The sequence below is a fragment of the Hypomesus transpacificus genome, chromosome 18, assembly GCF_021917145.1.
Source record: "Hypomesus transpacificus isolate Combined female chromosome 18, fHypTra1, whole genome shotgun sequence".
Lineage (NCBI taxonomy): Eukaryota > Metazoa > Chordata > Actinopteri > Osmeriformes > Osmeridae > Hypomesus > Hypomesus transpacificus.
The window spans coordinates 703,023-724,085 of record NC_061077.1 but is presented as its reverse complement, the minus strand read 5'-3'; the positions used below and the strand labels follow the sequence as shown (position 1 = coordinate 724,085).

The 21,063-nt window shown below is 48.4% G+C and overlaps 2 protein-coding genes across 11 annotated transcripts; both read right to left on the bottom strand.

Moving 5' to 3' along the window:
• Window positions 1-464: 464 nt before the first annotated feature.
• Window positions 465-12,434, bottom strand: tpd52l2b (tpd52 like 2b). Of its 6 annotated transcripts, none has more exons than XM_047039524.1 (8): window positions 12,175-12,434; window positions 10,256-10,407; window positions 9,770-9,918; window positions 9,134-9,193; window positions 6,911-6,958; window positions 5,304-5,405; window positions 3,123-3,171; window positions 465-2,453 (listed from the first exon to the last, which is right to left on the bottom strand). In XM_047039524.1, exons 1-8 carry the CDS (start codon window positions 12,191-12,193, stop codon window positions 2,367-2,369), a joined length of 666 nt encoding a protein of 221 aa, XP_046895480.1. In that variant the 5' UTR covers window positions 12,194-12,434; the 3' UTR covers window positions 465-2,366. The 6 variants fall into 6 exon arrangements, with proteins under 6 accessions (XP_046895480.1, XP_046895481.1, XP_046895482.1 ...); XM_047039525.1 differs by having other exon boundaries at window positions 465-2,447; XM_047039526.1 differs by lacking the exon at window positions 9,134-9,193 and having other exon boundaries at window positions 12,175-12,433.
• A 110-nt stretch (window positions 12,435-12,544) lies between these two features.
• On the bottom strand, window positions 12,545-21,029 carry trim101 (tripartite motif containing 101). 5 transcript variants are annotated; one of them, XM_047039519.1, is made up of 11 exons: window positions 20,342-21,029; window positions 17,800-17,954; window positions 17,347-17,521; window positions 17,122-17,217; window positions 16,742-16,975; window positions 16,620-16,642; window positions 16,369-16,490; window positions 15,781-16,136; window positions 14,944-15,471; window positions 14,233-14,364; window positions 12,545-13,081 (listed from the first exon to the last, which is right to left on the bottom strand). In XM_047039519.1, exons 1-10 carry the CDS (start codon window positions 20,513-20,515, stop codon window positions 14,278-14,280), a joined length of 1,950 nt encoding a protein of 649 aa, XP_046895475.1. In that variant the 5' UTR covers window positions 20,516-21,029; the 3' UTR covers window positions 12,545-13,081; window positions 14,233-14,277. The 5 variants fall into 5 exon arrangements, with proteins under 5 accessions (XP_046895475.1, XP_046895474.1, XP_046895478.1 ...); XM_047039520.1 differs by lacking the exon at window positions 12,545-13,081 and adding an exon at window positions 13,545-13,630; XM_047039518.1 differs by lacking the exon at window positions 14,233-14,364.
• Window positions 21,030-21,063: the final 34 nt, after the last annotated feature.

Below are 21,063 nucleotides of genomic sequence, written 5' to 3'. Positions count from 1 at the left end.
TTGTTTGTTGTAACTTAAAAGTTACATTGTGGTCATGGGAGATGTGGGACTTCACCTTCACATAGTTTCATAAATGTCATCTCTCTCCTCTCCGCCAAACGCTTGTTAATCTCAGTAAGATTGTCTTTAGTTTAGTTTCGTTAGAAACAGAGTGCAAATTATACAATGATAATCGGGGGTTCAGCTTCTTCTCCACGACGTTAAGTAATATTTACGACTACAGGTAAGAACGATCACCTCAGACCAAATTTAAGACCTCTGATGAAAATCTGGCCGTTTTTAAGACGTTTTAAGGCCTTATATTTACCCCAGAATTAAGACGCGCAGGAACCCTGCAAACTTCTTCGAAAACATTACACTTGTAAAAAAACAAAAATTATAGGTAGGCTACAAAGTGACAGACAAATCTGATAGAATAAAATCATAATATTGCACCCTTTTCCAATGAAAACCACACAACACAATTTGTTTAAAGGAATGCTTTATTGATACCCAAACATATACAACAAACTAAAACATTTTAATTTGTCTGCCAATATCTCCTGTCTGCTCCCTTTATATACACTACTAGTACTACTTCTACTACTACTACTATTACTACTACTACTAGGCTTACAACCTAATTAAGCTATATGGTGTAATCAATCAACTTTTATGAATAGGCTTGCTGGCACATAAAACCATGCCCTTATATCGTGTTTCACAAATTCCATTCATGGTGTCCCCATATTGTGCATTTCCTCCTCCCCAAAGCATATCGTAAGCTCTACAAAAGCAAAAACTGACAACTGTCTTTTCATCTTGCAATGGCACAAGTCAGGGATTTCATCGAGGAAGGACAGGAAGAGAGGCATTGTAACAGGTATCAAATATTGGCAATATTTCACCTATGGCAATTAAATACAAATAAACTTTGAACTGCACCCGAAGAAAAAGGGAAAAAACTAATCAATACATCACCTAGTCTTTCACCACCATAACGGTCAACACAAACACGTTGTTGATTTAAAAAGAAAAAGACACACAAATGGCAAAAACAACCACCCCCTTCCCAGGGCAGGACACCAAGCAGGGCAACTGTACACAACTTCATAGCCAGGGACAAAGTGGCGGTGCTACCTGACTCTCGCAGATTCGTTTTCTATGTCGTTTTTCTTTTGCAGCCGGGTGGCTGTTTCTAATAGTCAGTCATTACTACTGTGTAGGCTGGATAAGTGCACAAGGTAAAAAGAGGAAGTGTACAGGGTACCAACAGTATTGACTGTGTGTGTGTGTTGCAGTGGATGTAGTAGAAATAAAGTGGGGAGTGTTTTGTGTTGGGTGTGTTCAGGATTGGAGGCATGGGAACAAATCTTTGTAACTGCAGCAGAATGTCTGTATTTGACAATTATTCACTTCAGATGTGGCACCAGAAAAGTACACATTTACCCTAAACAGAACAGGAACCACCTGTTGTGTGTCCTCACACAAGAATTTCTCCCCAGTTCAACTTCAGAGACTGAAACAAAACACGAGACTGAAACAAAACACAAGTCTAACATGTTATCTACTAGCAGAAGGAAACAAAAATGTTTAGTAGAGGAATAGTAAGGCCGATCAGAGTTCCACATTCACCAGAGCAAAGCATTGCTTCACATTGTATTCCGTGTCAAAAATAAAAAATAAACAACAATGAACAAACTGAAGACTATGCTGAAGGTAGAAACAAGAATCAATAGTGTTTTTCTTTCTTTTCTCTCCCATTTTAAAGTTGTTTTGCTTTCTGTTTAGTTTTCCAGTCCCCTTACCTACCGATGAATGCCAGCTGGCAATATTGTTTACAATATATTTATTCATATATATTTATACGTATAGATAAAAGTTATGTAAAAACATTATGCAAAGCCGTGTAAAATAGTTTATAATACAAAATGGTTAAGGTTTAAACTATTTTTTATTTGTCTTTTTTTTTTTACAACCTGTGGCATGGAGAAAGTGACCCCAGGTGTGGTTGCTGCGGTGATGTTTTGTACAGTTGAGATGAACGGTCCGTGCTCTGACAGCAGAAGGCTGAGGGAGGAGCCAGAGGAGATATGACAGGACCGGGAGACAACACACATGCACCTTCCTCATCAGAGAAACTACCACCTCTGCTTAGACCCATCTAGTCCTGTGAGATCTCCACTGGTGTGAAGTGGGGGGGGGGGGGGGGGGGGGGTAAGGTATGGGGGTGTACTGGTTATGCCTGGAGGGGAGAGAGAACTAGCTGAGAGGAGAAGGGGGAGCGGAGTGTGGTGATGTCAGGGGTGAAGGGTCAGGGGTCACTTGGTGATGAGATGATGACACAGTCAGTCCCAGGGAGGCGCGGCGTGTGGGGGGGCGGGGCTTCAGAAAGGGGCGTTGTCCTGAACAGGGTTGGCCTCGGTTGGAGAGTTGGCGACATCTCCGTTCCCTCTGGCCCCGACCACCTTGTACTGGACACACGTTCAGCACCGCAGGGAGGAGGGGAGCGAGAGGAGGAGCGAGGGAGGGAAGAGGAGCGAGAGAGAAAGAGAGAGAGAGAGACAGTGAGAGAGAGAGAGAGACAGAGAGAGAGACAGAGAGAGAGAGAGAGGGAGAGAGAGAGACAGAGAGAGAGAGAGAGGGGGGGGGGGAGAGAGAGAGACAGAGAGAGAGACAGAGAGAGAGAGAGAGAGAGAGAGGGGGGGGGGGGGGGGGGAGAGAGAGAGAGAGACAGAGACAGAGAGAGAGAGAGAGAGAGAGAGAGGGGGGGGGGGAGGAAGGTAATAGGCAGAACAGAGCATGGGTTAGTGAGGTGCATATAGGAGTGCTTACACACCTCTATAAAAAGGTTTCTAGGTCTTTCCATCTAAACCTCTTCCATAACAGCTCTCAAACCCTCTTGTTGCCGTAAGTCACAATGTGCCTCCAATGCCAACACAGCTCACATCCTCTCAGTCACCAACGTCAAGGCCTTTCAAGGTTTCAAACTTAACTCAAGTTGCAGAAGCTAATGCTATGTACAGATAGGCAGGAACTTTGTAGTAAGACTAAGATTAAGAGTATGTTCTCCTGGGAACATTCCACGAGCTGTGAGGAGCCATTCCGGAACACCACAGGTCACCGTGGCAACAACCTCTCACCTTCAGGTTTCCAACTCTGTCCTCGAAGGATTTGAAGGTCTGCGAGTTTCTGTTCAATCAGAAAACCAATGTCAGATAATCACAAATAATTCAATATGACACATCTAGATTATGTTGACATTTTTTCCACTAGGAAATAAACACTGGAAATCATGAATCTTAAAGCCTTCACACTAATGACAATGTGTTCTATCTCCCCATCAGCTCTGCCCAGAGACGCCACTTAAACGCTAGGAGCGTCTAACCAGGAACACCTCCAATCAGAATCAGAAAGGGGTTTTATCGCCATGAAAGTTTGCACAGACAAGGGATTTACTTTGGCAGGAAGGTGCATACAGTCAACACATAGGAATACATCTTAAATCACGCAAGTCTTAAATGTAAGTTTAAACAAGTCTAACTATGCTAAAAGGTACAAAGTCTAACAAAAGGTACAAAGTCTAAGCTACAAAGATAAGACACACATATAAGATACTTCTATGTACTTCATCTAGAACTCCCAGTACAATAGTAGTTCTCTGTAATAATGAAATAAGGCTGACTAATATATTTGAGTAATTATTAGTCAGTATATTTCATAATTTAGACATCCTGAAGTGTTCCTGGGAAGAGGGAAGTCAGAATGAGGTGTAGACAGGAACAAGCCCACGGTCATCTTGACAGCTCTGGGCTTAGACACTCAATATCCAACCTGATGATGGAGAGACCTGTGGAATATCCCACCTTCACGCAGCACCCGCCCCCACCTCACAAAGCATCGACTGTTCCAGTCAGTATGCAGCTACTCAAAGACAGAGTAAGCCTAGCTAATCGTCTTTTGTTGTTGTTGTTTTTACAGTCAATGGAAAGTCTCAGGCAGTTACTTGTGTATCCTTCAAAGGGAGGTATACGAGCGCAACATTTGAAGAGAATATTGAGAGAAAGCTGATCCACTCAGTGTTACATTACCTCATAGCCGGCATACTTATCGAATGGCGAATGGAGTAGTTGCTACTTTGTAAGCATTAAAGGAAGACAGAGAGGTGTCAGTGTTAGATAGGCAAGCGCAGTGAAGCCAACATACACACACACACACTCAGGTGAAACAGTGAGCACTGCTGGTGCAGATACGTCATTACAGCAGCAACACAAACACAGGAAAGACCATACTGCCCTCTGGTGGTCAATTAAGGAGCACACAATCTTTCTGAAATTGGTTTCATTCCCAGATGTCGTTCCAAGCAGAAAAGTCACACAGAAAATAAGCATTGGGCTAGAATGTGCAGCGTTTTGTTTCAACTTAATAAAAACACTTATTTTAGAGAAAAAACTGTCAAGGAGGGTTGACTTTAGACATACAGGTGTTTTAGTCGCTTACCCAAAGGAGTTAGAGAAAGGCAGGGCTCTGTAGACCAAGCGCAGCGATGAAAACAATTAAACAAAACAGGTAAACTATCAGGCAAGAAACTAGCAGGATCAGAGACAGAGAGGGTAGAGACAGGGGCCTGCAGGCAGGTGCTGAAAGGCCAGGAACAATAAAGCATACCAGGATGTAAACATAAATAACACACACTCTCTTCTGAGGTGGACGTGTAAAAAGTTAATGACAGGCGCAATGCCAGACTCATGTTAAGGCTGGTATGACAGAACATGAGGGAGTTAGAGAAAAGGGAGTTAGAGAGGAGGGAGTTAGTGAGGAGGGAGTTAGTGAGGAGGGAGTAAGAGAGGAGGGAGTTAGAGAGGAGGGAGTTAGTGAGGAGGGAGTTAGAGAGGAGGGAGTTAGAGAGGAGGGAGTTAGTGAGGAGGGAGTTAGTGAGGACGGAGTTAGTGAGGAGGGAGTTAGTGAGGAGGTAGTTAGTGAGGAGGTAGTTAGTGAGGAGGGAGTTAGTGAGGAGGGAGTTAGAGAGGAGGGAGTTAGTGAGGAGGGAGTTAGTGAGGAGGGAGTTAGTGAGGAGGGAGTTACTGAGGAGGGAGTTAGACAGGAGGGAGTTAGTGAGGAGGGAGTTAGTGAGGAGGGAGTTAGAGAGGAGGGAGTTGGTGAGGAGGGAGTTAGAGAGGAGGGAGTTAGAGAGGAGGGAGTTAGAGAGGAGGGAGTTAGAGAGGAGGGAGTTAGTGAGGAGGGAGTTAGTGAGGAGGGAGTTGGTGAGGAGGGGTCAGAGCTCCAGGAGAGGGACCAGGGAGGATCCTCCGGGCTAGGTTTACCTCATGTCTCCCAGTCTCCTGCTGATGGCTGTGCCCACCGTGGACAGGGCTGCAGTGGTCTTCTGGCCCGCCTGGGACAGAGTTTCCTGAGTCTTCTTATACCTGGAGGGTGGGGGAGGGGCAGAGGGGTGGAGGACAAAAAGAGCGATGAGGACATAGTGATAAGGGTCTGAAATGACCCCCAGCTGGATGAGTAGCTTCCTCGACAATGACAAGCAAGCAGCATTAAACCACTAAAGGGTTAGTAGAGTCGCCCTTAAGGTTCAAAGGTCAACTACAGGGGTCGGTAAACCCTGTGACCCTGTCCAGAATCACCTCTCCAGCTCTGGAGATCATATCTGCCCTACGTCCTATAGGTCTCCACCTCTAGCCCCTGGACTAGGTCAGAGGAGACTCGGTAGAGTCATGTCAATATAGCAGACATGTCTTCCAGCTCATCTGGCTGCTGTGTTAGACTACAACCAGCAGGTCATTCAGGTTATCTGTGTGAGGGAGCTGGGGGGGGGGGGGCTAAGAGCTGATTCTGGAGCTAAAGGATATCTGCAGAGAACGGCAGGCTGACACACAGGAGCTCACACACAGGAGTTAACACACACACAGTCACACACACACACTAAGGCCTGCGGTAACCACAGGATCACTGTCTGTAGTAAATAGGCCAGGTCCCAGCAGCTTACGTGAACCAGGATAGGAGGATAAATGCTACACATCACACTGCCAACACGTGTCCTTTACATGACGTGTCATAATGTGCAGGCTATGCTTGACTACTATGGGCGAGGGTAGTGATGGTGCGTGGCCTGTAGCTACACTAGGCAAGCGAATGCAGTTGCTAAATATGCAGGGTGTGGTGAAGGAATTTAAAGTCAATGTTTGCTTCAGAGACGGATATGGTGATTTGCTGTTAAGCAAGACCTGGTGCAAACTTGCTAGAGATCAGACTAAACTAAACTAGTGACCGTCCCATAATCTAGAACATCCAGAACCACAGATCAACAGGAGTGGCCTTGAACAGTAATGTTACATTGGGAAAAGCGTGAATAAAAAATAAAAAAACGGTGAACAGTTGTTTGGCCGATGTGTGAACACGTCCAGCTGCCTGCTGTGACGTCATGCTCTCCATTCACAGCACCTGTCAGCTCAGAGCCCTGGACTCTGCACCACAGCATGGAGCTCTGGTCAGACAGACTATTGATAACTGATCATGGAGAAGGAGACTGACTGCGTAGGGAGGTAGTTCATCAATAACCAGATATGACACCGGCCTGGAGAGCAGAGTTCATAGTTGAGAGAAACACTCGAGCATATTCAGGACGTCTCACTAAGTCCACCATGTCCCCCACCCGCCCCCTCACACCTCCTCACCACCCGAGCACCCATCCCCACACCAGCCCCCAGTCTCCCACTTCACCACCCCAGCAACCCCCAACCGTCCCCCCCTCACCAGCACCACACCCAGTCACAACACAACAGCAAGAAGCAGTCACACACTACAAGAGACCCCAGCACACCAACCCCCCCCCCCCCCCCCCAACACACACACACACCTAAATCAACTATGTCAACCAGAAGCAGGCATGAGTGTACGTATGAATGTGTCGACTCACGCTTCAGAGCGGGCTATGTCATCCAGGGTGGCGGAGGCAGACAGATATCTACGGACACACAGTGTGACAACAACAAAAACATGACCACCCTCTCACTGTACAGTTGGGGGGGAAGGGGAGAAGAAAGCAGGTTAGACTTAACACTTTAAAATCACACACAGGCCAGGGTCAAACAAAAACTGAAAGATCCAGCAGGGCACACCTTAACCTACAGCCTTGTCTTAGAGTAGACTGACCGGGGCGCTCGTGTTAGCGGCCCCCGGGACAAGCTTGGCATATCAGGCAGGTACGCCAGCCTGCTGTTGCACCTCACATCCTCACGCATGCAAAAGACAACACGGCCTCGCCCCCCAGCCAGTCCCAGTCTCTCTCCATCTGGCGGATAGAGAGAGCCTGGCTCTCTGGCTGGAGCTGGGCTTTATTAGGGTTTAGGAGGGGTCAGAGGGCAGGATATGAGCACCACTGCGGTTCCAAGCGTGGCAAATGAGGGGTGAGTGAGTCCTTGAGATGTAGATGAATCTCCGAAAACGAGCACATTCGATACGATTAGCGTAGCGGCAGACCAGGACGGCCTATTTGATTAGTCATTAAAGCTAAGCACACAATGCACTGCCACATGCCCACACACACACACACAAACACACACACACACACACGTGTTGACAGGATCCAGTAGGATCCACACAGCTTCCTGGAATGAGGCCACGTTGGCACCTTCAGATGCAGGTTCAGGGCTAGCTACCGAGGCTACAAGCAGAGGAGGCGGAGCTTACTGCTGACTGGGATGAAAGAAGATAAGTAGGGGAGACATGGCTGCAGTCTGTCTCACAGATGAATATATAGGTTGTGTCATCCTATCTGGTCTGTTCTCAGGCACACTGTAACTCTGCTCTGGGCCGCAAGGCCTCTTTATATCAGCTCCACTGGAAGCAGGACCAGTGGAGCCAGGAAATGGGACCAGGAAACAGACAACCTCTTTTGTCGTGCCAGATCACTCCCACTCTCTTCTCTTCTCCCATTTATCAGCTTGTCTTTCGCACATTCCAATCTCCTGCTCCTATTCTCAGGCGGCGGGTCTGGGCTGTTTGTCTGGTTGGACGTGTGCGTTTGTGTGTGTGTGTGTGTGTGTGTGTGTCTCAGCTTACTTGCCAGAGCAGGGTAAATGCCTAGTTTGTTTCAGAGCACCCCGGCTGACACTTTTAGCCCCATGAAAGCAACCCGGAAGCTTCCCTGTCCTGTTGGCCACCCAATCACAGCATGCTTGTAACAGCACCTGAATCCACTTCTGTGCTTTCATCCCCATTACTGCTCCCCAATCAAATCATCATATTAGGTGAGTCCTAAACCAAAGTGGAACTGGTCAGCCAACAGTAAGAGATAAGATCTATTGAAAAGACTCTGGATTCACAGTGGGACAGTTTTCTCCACAGAAAACAAGAAACGTAGGGTCACTATTATAACCTAAATTCCACCAAAGTGGAAATGTCCGTCCGTCTCCGATAGAGGAAGTGGAAAGCAGCATGTCACGTTGGCAGGGAGGGTAGGTCCGCTCACTCAGAAGAGGAAACGGTCAAAGCAGTCTACACACAGCTGCTGTTCTGAAGCAGGGACGCGGTCACGTGAGGGAAGCCAAGCTCCCGCGTTAAAAGGAGCACAGAGAGCTGAGGATAGAGAGGGGAAACAAGCGAAACAAACCCAACGCTAAATGGATCGAAAATGGCAATGAATAAAATGGCGAGGCAATGAGAAAGCTTCAGGGCCATCTTATCCTCTTCTCATCCCTTAAAATGACTAAATGTTATCATCCCCCTCCCAGCCTCAAACAGTCCCAGAGAGCCATGCAGACAGGAGGAGCTCGTCCTGCCCCGGCCCTGGGCTGCCCCACTCCTCCTGCTGTCTAAGCTGCTGGAGGAGAGGCCTGGCCTGTGTCAATGTTGCTGATCAAACAGCCCAGGACAGGAGCCACAGGGACGGATGAGGCGGCGATGAACGCAAACATTCAGCAGGCAGGTCACAGTGCAGTAAGAGAATTCTGCTCTGGGTTCAGGCTTGGAGAGATTGTGAGAGACGGAGAGAAAGGGGAGTGAGAGAGAGAAAGATGGAGAGAAACACCGTGGCAGATGGGGAGAGAGAGGAGAGAACAGGTAGAGGAGAGAGGAGAGAGAGAAATAACACTGCACACGTTGCATAGTAAGATTGTGCGAGCAAACACAGTCGACTCACAACTGAGAGCCAGAAAGCTTCTCGTTCCACTGGCCCAGTTTCTCAGTGGTTTTCACATAGCTGGAAACAGAGACTGGGTTCAGCTGCAAGCACTCAGTCACCTCACCACTGCCCCTGAGGTCCCCCCCCCCCCCCAGGGGAGAGAGTCACTTCTATCCTCACACCATCCACCGTCTAGTACGCCCTCCAGTTTGTTCTATTCCACTCCGCCGTTGTGTAAGGCTTGCGTCTGATTCTGGTCATGGATCCCTGAACAACAATCCGGAACAGACACTATCCTTTGTGAACCATGGTGCTGTCTAGCAGCCAGCCCTTATCTGCCTTCCTACCGCTACGCTTATGTGTAAACAGGCCTTTCATCAGAGCCTATGTGCTGACGCTTGTTTCTGGTCTGCTTGAGAGAAGTGAACACATCTATACTTTATAGGTCAGATCATATGAATCAGAACAGAAAAAGGACCCACATTCATCCTCGATTCAATAGAATTGGGTTGGCGTAACCTTAATATAGACTAGCCTTGCTTAAACTGTCTGGACTCTCTCTTACACCGACACATATTAAAAGTCTAGAGGTGTACACGTGTCCGGGCGGAAGGGTAGTTTAGCTAGGCTGGAGTGGACAGGAAGTGGACGTACGCGTTGGAGGTCTGGACATCCTGCCAGCCCTTGGTGATGTTCTGCTTGAGCTCGTTGAGAGGGCTCAGGCCCAGCTTCCTCTTCAGCTCGGTGGCGTGCTTCTCCTTGGCCAACAGCACCTGCCGCAGGGTGTTGATCTCCTCCTCCACCTGGAGACACAGCGGGGGGGGGGGGGGGGGGGACCAGGGTTGGTCTAGGTTCAGCGGCTCTTAGGGTGAAGGGGGAAACTAGCTTCCTCCCTGGACTGAGACTGAGGGTGGTTCAGAGTGTGGGTCATGTGCAGAGACTGATATGGCATCCTTGGCTGATGGGTTAGATTACCACTAAAGCTAATCGGTACCATTACTGTATAACTTACCGAGACCCCCCCCCCCAGCCGCTTATCATCACAGAGGCCTGTATGAAGGCGTTGTTGTCTGAGAGAACCCTCACAGACCTGGAACTAACCTACTGGGACTGGTAAGCGTCTGTCGCGTGGTACGATACCTTCACGAGCTCAGTCCGGAGTTCCTCAGCCTCCTCCTCGGAGAGGCCAGGGGGGAGGACGTGGCCCGCGTTCCCCACCGCCCCCTCCGCAGACATGTCGGCCAGGGCCTCGCTCCCTCCCAGGCCCTTGTTGGGGGAGTTCAGGTTGATATCTAGGCAGAGAAAGACGGGAGGAGGTGGGTTGGTGGGTGGCTGGCTGGCATATTTATGAAGGAGCAGTTACTCAGCCATTTTCTCTTGGTTGCTGTGGCTGCTAAATGCCTTCTTCTGTAGAGGCGGCCATACTCAACCATCTTCCACCACTTAACTCCCACACACACCTCCTGATGACAAGGAAAGGATGCTGCCAGAAGGTTTCCGGCCAGGGAGAGCAGCACAATTACAGCCACTCAGACAGTAACCCAAGACGCACACCATGGACGCAGAAAGATTTCTCGTGGTCGTAAGAGCTCTCACTTACTGTCATAGGGTGAGCCAAGGTCAAACGCTTATGTTTTTATATAGTGTTTATATGTGTTTGTGTGCTGCAGGCCTTACCATTACCAATAGCCAACAGCTCCTACTGTACACTGCCTAACAGTGAATCTGTAAAGAGCTTAAATAGACCATTGTTTTCTGTGCAGCACCCTGGGCTGGGCTTACTAGAATAGGACAATCAGTGACACTGACACAGTCCATTTGCCTTGCGTGATAACACACCCACATCTGGCGACGGCTGACTGACCGGTTGCAGTGCATTATGTGACTTGAAAATATTGTGGTTTAAATTTGGCACAGAGGCAAAGAACGAAGAGTGGTTTGTTTCTGAATGGACAGGCACCCGACAACATAACTTTAGGTTAAATTATCCCACTTATGAGGGTCTATCCGAGGGACCCAAATCTTTTCCGATCGTCAGGGACAACGTGGAATAAACTTCACGAAAAGAGCCACCCGTCCCACATAACCACCAGAAACCGAGATGTATTTCCTCAGTTCTTGATAAATGTGTTACAGACAGATTAAACTGGTAAACATGGCTGCATAACATGACGCCTTTGAAAATGACAGCTCTCGCGCGACAGCTAGTTCGTCTCACTGATCATTATGCATTTATTTAGCCAACTGATTAGATCTAACACTTGGGCCAAAAAACTACATTTGAATAGTTTTGCTTCCTAGTTGTATAAGTGACCCACACATTTAGCTACTCTCCTTTATTGGCAAAGAGGGTGTGTTCCACCAATCGACAGCCATTTGTGGCATAATTCTGATCGAGCAAGCTCGCTTAACTTCCACCACCAACCAGCTGAGCAGCATTTTTTGATAATGATGTTCGAGCTAGCTAAAAATGATACCTGGCTTAGCTAAATTTCTAGCTACCTACTAGAGTAACGCTAGTTTATAATAGATGGCCAGATAGCTGTTGCTAACTGCGCTAACGTTGGACAGCAGCTAGCTCTAGCTTTTGACGATTTCATATGTAGACTTGCTGTTTGTTTACAAGCCTACAGTACGTTGACAATGTTATTCGTTCATGTGGTGAAACTGATTCCTCTTTATACACTCAGACAGTAGAGGTGCGGGATCAAGATAAAAACAATTAGCTCTAGCACAACGAGCGAGTCTGACAGTTGATGGTAAACATCGCGAGTTAAAGCTCGCACAGTCATGTCCTTCTTTCTCTTCTTGACTTGTGCACCTGACAGTTTCCGTCGGGGCCTCTTCTTAGTTCTGTACAGCTAGCCCACAAGCGAACCATTAGAAAGGAATCTGTAAGTACTTGACTAGCTAGCTAACGATGACCACACAATAAAACGAGTTTGACATTCACTAACAATATGCTATTTGTTCAATGGTTAATATTATAAACATAATGTAAACAAAAACTACATTGACCAGCTAGGTCACAACAATCAACGACGTGCCAAACTAGTTACCTTGATTGGCGGTGTCCATGGCGTCGAAGGAGCAGTTCGGTCGCTCTCGCTTAAAAGCGATGTTGTTCAGAAATAGGAAAAGATGGATGGCTAACTTGCTAGGTGACGTAGCACCAGTTATCGCAATCAATCCCGTCGTGAACTAAAACTCCTGTCGTGTGAAAAGATTGCACTACCAACCTCGTCGATCCAGACACTCACTTCCACCAAAACAGCCAGCTCAGCGTGATGAACTTCCAGCCATCCACTTTTCCGGCGTGTACGGATGACGTTGTCACTGAGCACCCCCAATGCTCTAACAAATGAACATGTAAAAAAACATAGGCTACATTTACACCCACAAAATAATATATTTCAGACTACACAGCACTTCACGTGTTTTATTCAATTTTAATAAAGTGCAGAAACTATCATGCAATAATATGTCCAAGTCCTTCACCAAACATACAATATTCTGTGTTACAGTAGGCTACATTTTCTTCAGTAAAATAGGCCTGTAGATAAAATGCAGTCACATTACAATCAAATTAATAAAATAAAAAAGACAAAGTCCTTGAGACATGCAAACAAACTCAGCTCTTTCACAAACCTCTACCATTAAAAATACAACAATTGCAATTAAGACGTGCGAATTCTTTCGATTCAAATTCGTGTGAAGGGGATCGAGACTGGATGTGTACGGGCGGACTCGGGTCTGGTTATTTCCCTTAAAACCAGAATTCGAGTTTGACCTCCAACTGGACTGTGGGGCCTCCGCTTACTTCTTCTTCTTGGAGAGGGCATTGAGCCAGGAGAAGGAGAAACTGAGACGAGGCGGGGTCTCGCTGAGGCGAACGGGGGTCTGTATCCCACCAGCGGGGGTGGGGGAGGGGCCTGTGGGACTGTTATTCCCCAACCCAGATCCAATCTGGAGTGGGCAAGAGATGGGCACATGAGCCACTAAATGTACAGCGTGTATTGAATTGATATGAATAGAAAGCTTAGTGACAGATGCACCTACAGGGATGAATGAGTCATAAAGCACACAAAAGCAGTCATGCTCACAAGCCATGTTCATTCAGAGAAAATGGTGACGCATCAGCAGTTGCAAAAGGTAAAACTGCCCAATGATTGTAAAAAATGCGTCTAACTGAACTACTAGTTAACTGTTAATTAAGTGTTGAAGAGGATACAAGTGTAGTCTAAACACTCACTCCCAATAAACAAATGAATCCAAAATAAACATCCCAACACACAGCAAATAGCTAATTATTTAAGGAAATAGCTGAGGAGAGGATGATAAGTGACCTTTACACTATTTTTGACACCCACACACCTGCCTGCCTGCCTGCCTGACTCCCTGACTTTATACATCCATCCACCAGGGGGCAGTAGAGTCTCGGGTAAAGAAGTTTGTGTGTGTGCTCTGCTCCGCCCCTCTCCCGTCCTCCTGGGGTGCCACTGAGAGGGGCTGACTCTGGAGGAGGGGAGAAGAGGAGACAGAGATTGATAACCAAATGAGGATGACCTTAAGTTTGTATCCTCCAACTTTTAAGATCTTACCTTGTCTCTCACTAACTCTCTTGCTCTCTCAATCTTTTTCTCTCTCACTCTCCTTCTCTCTCTCTCCAAACTGGGCAGCCAACAACTACATTTCTTACTAAAAAAAGCCAGTCTATCCACAAGCAGAATCTCACATGCCAATGGAAATGAGTTAGCATGAGAGTGAGTAAAGATCAATGTTGCACATAGAAAAGAACCGATGCTGTGTTAGTCAAACACACGACCTTCACCTATCCCCAACATCACTGAGCCACATTCAGACCTGGGCTCAAACATTAGATTAGACCCTTTCAAATATCCTTAACCTCTTTATGGAGCTTACCTAGAAAGCTTTTCCAGACTCATCATTACTATCAGGCTACAATCACCACTGAAAGGATTATTTGACCCAGGTCTGCCCATTGTAATTCTCCAGATACACCCACAGAGATGTCTACTGAATTATTCAACCACTGCAGCAGGATCACAATAGACAATCCCTGCAGAATGACAGTAAACATCTCTCTATGGACACACCTGATGGTTCCTGAGTGTGGACCTCTGTGAGAGCGGTCTGCTCTGTTATATACATATGAAGCAGCTGATACAAGCCCAGACCCTCTGCAGGATGACCAGGAGCACCACCAGGTAGAAGAAGAGGGTGACCGCCTGGGGAGAGACGGGGGGGGGGGGGGGGGAGAACAAGCCTCAGAATGGCAAGAGCAGACCGTGGGATACGGATGGAAGGATCGCTCGTGTGATCACCGGTAGTCCGGACAACAGAGGATAAGAGTTGATAGGGACAGTCCTTCTCACTGGTCACCTACACTGGAAGAGCTGGCTCATATGAGACATTATGGTCTGGATAGCATGTGCAGTTTTCACTTTACCGACATGTTTATTGCATCCCCATAGGTGTACCTGATTATACTGCACTTGTCCATATGTATATTACCAAACATACACAACAAAACCTAAAGAGTGTTTTCTACAGATGAAGATGATAGTTTCAGACATGGCGTAGAGGATCCCTTCCCTGTGACAGACAGAGAGAGCAGTGACACAGAGACACATGGTGACGAGGGTGACTGAGCGAGGTGGGGCAGCGGTGGCCATGACGCCAGGGTGACATGAGGAAGAGGAAGTGGAGGACACAGCAGCAGCAGCAGCGTGGGACACACGGGGCAGGAAATGGCTGCTTGGATGGTGATGGAGGCGGTGACGGAGACCTTTCTGGATCCGACTGACCTGCTGTGGGGTGGAGGGCCCACTGCCCAACCTGCCGACAGCACTCTCCTCCAGCCCCGGGCCGCCCTCCCTAGCTTGGGTGACACTCACTCCTAGTCCAGGGCTATCTCCCTCAGCCCCAGTCTGGGACACACACCCCTGGTGACCCCCTGTGGATGTTGACCCCAGCCCTCCAGCGAAGCTAGCTTCCAACCAGCGAGGTGTGGGTATGAGTGGGGGCTGCTGGGGTAGAGACAACTGCTGAGGCTGAAGTTGAAGGGGCTGGTACTGGGGTAGGGAGAGTGTCTGGGGCTGGGGCTGAAATGGGGGTTGGGGCAGGGGTCCCTTATTTAGCTGGGGCGTGTTATCTGGCACTGCCAGTGGCTTTGTTTTGACAGCTGGACTGGGGCTAAGCCTGTGCCAGCCGTTAGGTGAGTACCAGCTGGGGTAAAACCTAGTTTCCTCTTCTCTGGCCCCACACATCGCCATTCCCTGGGCTGCCCATGCACCTGAATCAGGCTCACCCTGCTGCCCCCACGCTGGCTCAGTCTGATAGAAGGAGACAAGCACACCTAGATCAAACACTTTATGCACTTTGTATTATTCAAAATCAAAATACTTGCATATTGCATTTAATCAGGCTTCTCTGGAACATTCGCAGCTACAAAAGACAAGCTAAATCAAGGGCAGAAGTGAAGGAAAATGTTTAGTTTTGGGTTCAAACCAGACCTTCATTACTCTGTGGCTTGACTCTCGTTGACTCACCAGAGATAATTGGTGGGAAAAAGTAGATTTTTAAAAACAACAAATACTCACAGTAAGAAAGGGGATTCATTTAGCTTCAGATGCTATCCATACCTGCTGTATGTTCATCCCATCAGCTTCACACAGGTCTTCTTTATAAGGGTCTGCAACACATCCTTCTGCCTGCCCCCGCACCTTCTCTTCTTCCTCCTCTTCCTCCTCTATCTTCTCCTCCTCTTCCTCCTCTATATAATCAGCTACAGGGTCCTTCAGACTCCATTCTTTAGACTTCAGTCTGACCTCAGCCTCCTCTGGACTCAAAACCAGGCTGGACACTGGGACCCACACTGGTGCTGGTTCCAGAACCGATACTGATTCCAAAACAGGCTCTGGAACTGGAAGGGGTTCTATTACTTGTTCAAGTTCTGGCTCTGGTTCTGGTTCTGGTTCCTCTGGAACCACCTCCTCAACTGTGGAGAATAGCAGTTAGATTCTCTTTTGTCTGTTAACTGATTTTTGTCCATTAAGAGAATACAGTATAAAATATTTTTTGAATATTATTCCAGAAGATGACTGAGGCAGCATGCTACCTACACTACATGCACAATAATAACTTCACAAAATCTTTCCTTCACCAGCAAAAATGTATGGTATTGGATTTTGCACTACCATTGACATCCATTCTAATGGGGCCTGGAATACCTTCAAAGTCCAGTTGGTAGAGAGTCCTTTCCTCTGCATTGAAGTCCACCTTGTAGTGGTCCATGTTTTCATAGCCTGGCTCCAGGGTTTGAATCGTAGTGGACTTGGTCGCCTCTAGAACCCTTGGCGAACAGAAATAAGAAGATGAATAGAGAGAGGGGAGGTCAGAGAGAAAAGGAGATTGATTAGTGATGGTAGAAGACGGATCCAGAGGGTTTAAGAGGAACATCTCTGCTTCATAGTACACTCACTTCTCAATCAGCGCTCTGGAACTCTGGGAAGGAAACAGAGAAAACACTGTTGTAAGTGAAGACTCATGGGGCTGCTCGTTCTACCAGCAAGGATCTTACCTGCACGAAGGCAACCGTCTTACCTGCACGAAGGCAGCCATCTCAGGCTCCTCCATGGTCCTTAGAGCCGTCTCCACCAGTTTAGTGTTGGCTTCGACGTTCTCCCCGTTGGAGCGCACCAGTTCCTGAGTGAACCCCATCTTCTCCTCCTGCTCGTAGCTGATTCTTTGAGTCATAATGTTTCGCCTCTGCTCCAAGATGGCGTACATGCGGTCGAACTTGTCGCACAGCGCCCGCTTCTGTGTCTTGCAGTTCTCCTGATGAGGAGGGGTGGAGAAGAAGGTGTGGGGGGGAGAGAAAAAAGAACGGAAGAGGAAGGAGGGACATTCAAACTCTGTGCAATGTTACAGTTGTCCAGACAAGACACGGGAAGTGAAACAGACGTGTTGGGACGGTGACTCACTTCGATGTTTCTACAGGTCTCCTCCAGCTCATTTATGGAAGCCTGGACTCGGCTGTTTACTGACACCAGCGAGCTGATCCCATCAGTCAGCTCCGACTGTGGAGATGAACCACAGAATCCATCGATACAGAGGTCGATCAAAACAAGCCAGCCACTTGTACACATAACCCACACACGCCCCACCGTTTAGAACCTGTGATGTCATCAGTGTGAGCCCCACCCTACCTTCTGCTGCTGGTACACCTCTGGCAGCGGCGCCACCCGGCAGGCCTTGTGGGCGCCGAACACCTTGCAGAGGGAGCAGGTTGGCTTTTGGCAACTGAGGCAAAAGATGTTCACCCTCTCACCTTCGTGCTCCTGGCAGGTCACATGGTCTGAGGACTTGGGAGGCGGCCGCAAGCTTCAGACACACGGAGGGGAGATGAGCGGAGTTTTGTCATTATTCTTAGTCCTGTGGCATGTGCATGTCATCTGGGATAAGGCTTGCATTATTAGAGCTAACCACCCCTCCCGTGTCATTCCTATTCCTTCCTTCTTCACTTCCCATTTCCCTCCCTCTCACACCCCTCATATCTCTCATCCAATCCCCTTTTCCGCATCAAACCTCCATCTATTTCTCCCTCCCTCCTCCACCCTCTTTCCCCTGTCCTATCCCTCCTTACTCCTTCCCCCTCTCACCTAGTGGCCTCCTGCTTGTACGCGTCGATAATATTCTCCACCAGCAGGTTGCGCTGTAGGCCATAGACACCGTGGCGATCTAGCACCACTTCCTGTCGGCAGGAGGGGCAGCGGAAACGCCCCACCATGTTGCTGCGGGTCTGAAACAGAGAGGGCTGCACCTCTTACTCAGCAGGAAGTTCATCCGAACACCATTTCCTGTTTTCCACGACACACAATGCTGTGCTGAACGTCACAGACGGGGCAGTTTGTAAGTTGAGACGATGACATCATTTCTCACCGGCTCGGTCTCTGTGAGTGTGTTTCTGTGTGTGCCTGTGTGTTTCTGCCTGGGCTGTGTGTTCCAAGATGGGCCCTGATCTGTCAACAAGAGGATCAGCATCGGCAGAAGAGTATCAGGGTCTGGTCTGTTGGAGGATTTGCCGTTCATCTGGGATCTCACACTTTCAAATGATCCAAACCTCCCTTGATACAAAACGGTTCATATTTGGGGGCTGTTGCCGAGGGCAGAATGCTATCTTAGGCAAACAAACATTCCCATTCCCCAGGCAGTCCTTTGCACCTTCTCCCAGTCCACACGCCTGGTTGGGTTATAAATACTGCAGAGATAATGCTGCAGTGGGTATCCATGATAACCTGGCCCTGGAGGTCCTGCTGCTCTTACTGGTGAAGACACCGAGCGCTCGCAGTTGCTTTCTCCTGCTTCCCTCAGGAGCCGAGAGAGAACAGACGGTATGGCAGGAGAGATCACAGAGTGAAAGACAGGATAGAGGAGAGTACCCTGAAATAGTTTCTCTTTAATAAGCCACAGCTGCTGCCGTGTCTGCAGGGATCAGGGGCCTCCCTCGACTGGTTAACAGAGCCGTGGCTGGAAAGATGAGGCTGTAGCTGGGGGGCTGGGGGGCTGGGGGTGAGGGCCTGGAGCTTCTGGAGATACTGGGGGCTATGAAGCTGAAGTCTGAGAGGCGGGGGGGCTGGGGCTGGAGGGATGGGGCCTGAGAGGCTAGGGAGCTGGAGAGATGGGGGTCTGAGAGGCTGGGGGCCTGGGTCTGGGGGCTGAGAGGCTGGGGGGCTGGAGGGATGGGGGGCTGAGAGGCTGGGGGCCTGGGTCTGGGGGCTGAGAGGCTGGGGGGCTGAGAAGCTTGGGCTGGGGGAATGGGGTGTCCAAAAAGCTGGGGGTCTGAGATGCTGGAGGACTGGAAGGCAGGAAAGCCAGAACCTGGCAGCCACAAAATCCATAACATGCAGGTAATCTGAGAAGTGACCGCTTGTGGTCATGTTGGTGTTGATGTTGTGGTCCTGTCGGTGTTGATGTTGTGTAGGGCTGAAGCACCAGCATCTGATACCACCACATTGCACAATGCTCATGTTCACCACCCCTGAACCCACAGCCAAGAGGGCCAACAGGGTAGCTACCCAGTCTGGCCTTTAGACACTGTAGACAGAGGTGATTAGACATACCAGATCACTGACTTAATCGCTCTCATCTACTCCCGTTTCGTCAACTCGGATGTTCATCTTGGCATTTTGACCACTATGGGGCTTATAAACATGAATTTGTACACTTAATCTAGTGATTCATTCGTGATCACTGCACAGAAACACGGTTAACCTCTCACACACAACTCTAACCTTTCCAAAGCCAGGGGCTAAAGAGGGTCTGTCAGTGTAATTTAAGGGTCTGAACCCTGGCTATGAGTTATGATCGTGTGTGGGCAGCTTGGTTTGTATCTTTGCTAGTTCTGGCAGAAGAGATTTGGCAATATTGTGTCTGTTAAACAAGTATGTTCCACGAGTGCCTCTGGAAACGAGCCAGCAACTACGCTCAGATCAGCTGTTCCTCAACTCCCATGGACCCTCTGTCATCCAATGTCCTCACAGGGAGCCCATGGCAACAGGGAAAATGAGAGACAAGAAACACCTGTAAGCTTGATTCCATGGTTACCATTTGTAATTGTTCTTCTCATATTAGAATTCAGTTGATCCTGCCTTGTCCTTTGATTGTCATGTGACTCAACAAATTCAAACAAAGAACGTGGGTCGTGACCTGTATAGCAGCTCTTAAGAGTCCAAGTTTAGACATTGATAATCCACACACACCTGTTGGGGTGTGTTGTTCTGTACTTTGTTGTGAATAGGCACGTTTGTCACTGTGATTCATTTGAATTGGTGTGAACCAGTGCTTCTAGGATTGATATGCTGTTAGGGTGATGAGCCAACCAGGGTCTGGTGTGTGTGTGTGTGGGGGGAGGGGGGGTACAGTAGATGATGGATATGTGTGTGAAAAGAAGATTGAATCTCGCATGTCGTCCTCATGACTCCAAGACAGGAGCCAGCTAGCTACAGAACACTGTCACTGGGCTGGCGAAAAATACAAACAGATCTTCTTCCATGAGATGTGCTAACAGTGACTAAAAGTCATAAGATAAGCAAGCACACAAAACAACATAGATGGACCTTGCGTAAACACCATGAAGGGTTATTGAAAGCTCACAAACACAGACCCTTCACCTACCCACACACACACACCTGCCCAGCTCACCTGGTAGAGGTCGTTGGCACACTTGCGACACAGGTTGTGCTGGCAGGGCAGGATGACCACAGGTTTGGTGAAGACCTCCAGACAGATGGGGCAGATGAGCTGCTTCTCCAGGGTGTCCAGAGCCTGGTGGTCCCTCTGAAGGGAGCTCAGCTCCAGCGGAACAGACAAGCTCATCCTTGGTCTGGCTACCTGGACGCCTGCAAGTCAAATAGATTTGTCTTTCTGCCTGTATGTCGGTCTGCCTCTTTGATTTTCTGCCTCCTAACCCGCCTTCCGTCACCAATCTTTCCGTTTATCAGTCTTGCTACCAGACGGTCAAGTGGTTGGCAAGTCAGTTTGCTTGTCAAGGTGGAATACCAGTAAGATTAGTTACTGGTGCACTATGCTTTTGTAGTGGAAACAGTCTCCAAGCTATCCTTCCAGATCTTCAGTGAAGCATTCAGTAAATAACCCCACTCTCAGGAGAGGGCAGTGTTGATCTGAGTTACCAGGACCGCAGGACTGATACTTTGGTCGTCTTCTGGGGTTGCGCTTCTATCTCTTTTCTTTCTCGTTCTCTCTCTTCGACCTCAATCCTGTGTTCAGTCAGTCACCCTCTCTCTGTACCCACGTACCTCCTCTTAGGTACCTGTACTGGTGGTCTCTGGACGCAGATCCTCAGTACCCCGTCCTCTGCTGCGTGTCCCGTCCGAGGTCGCAGCATTTGACGTGGGGGGTGTTGG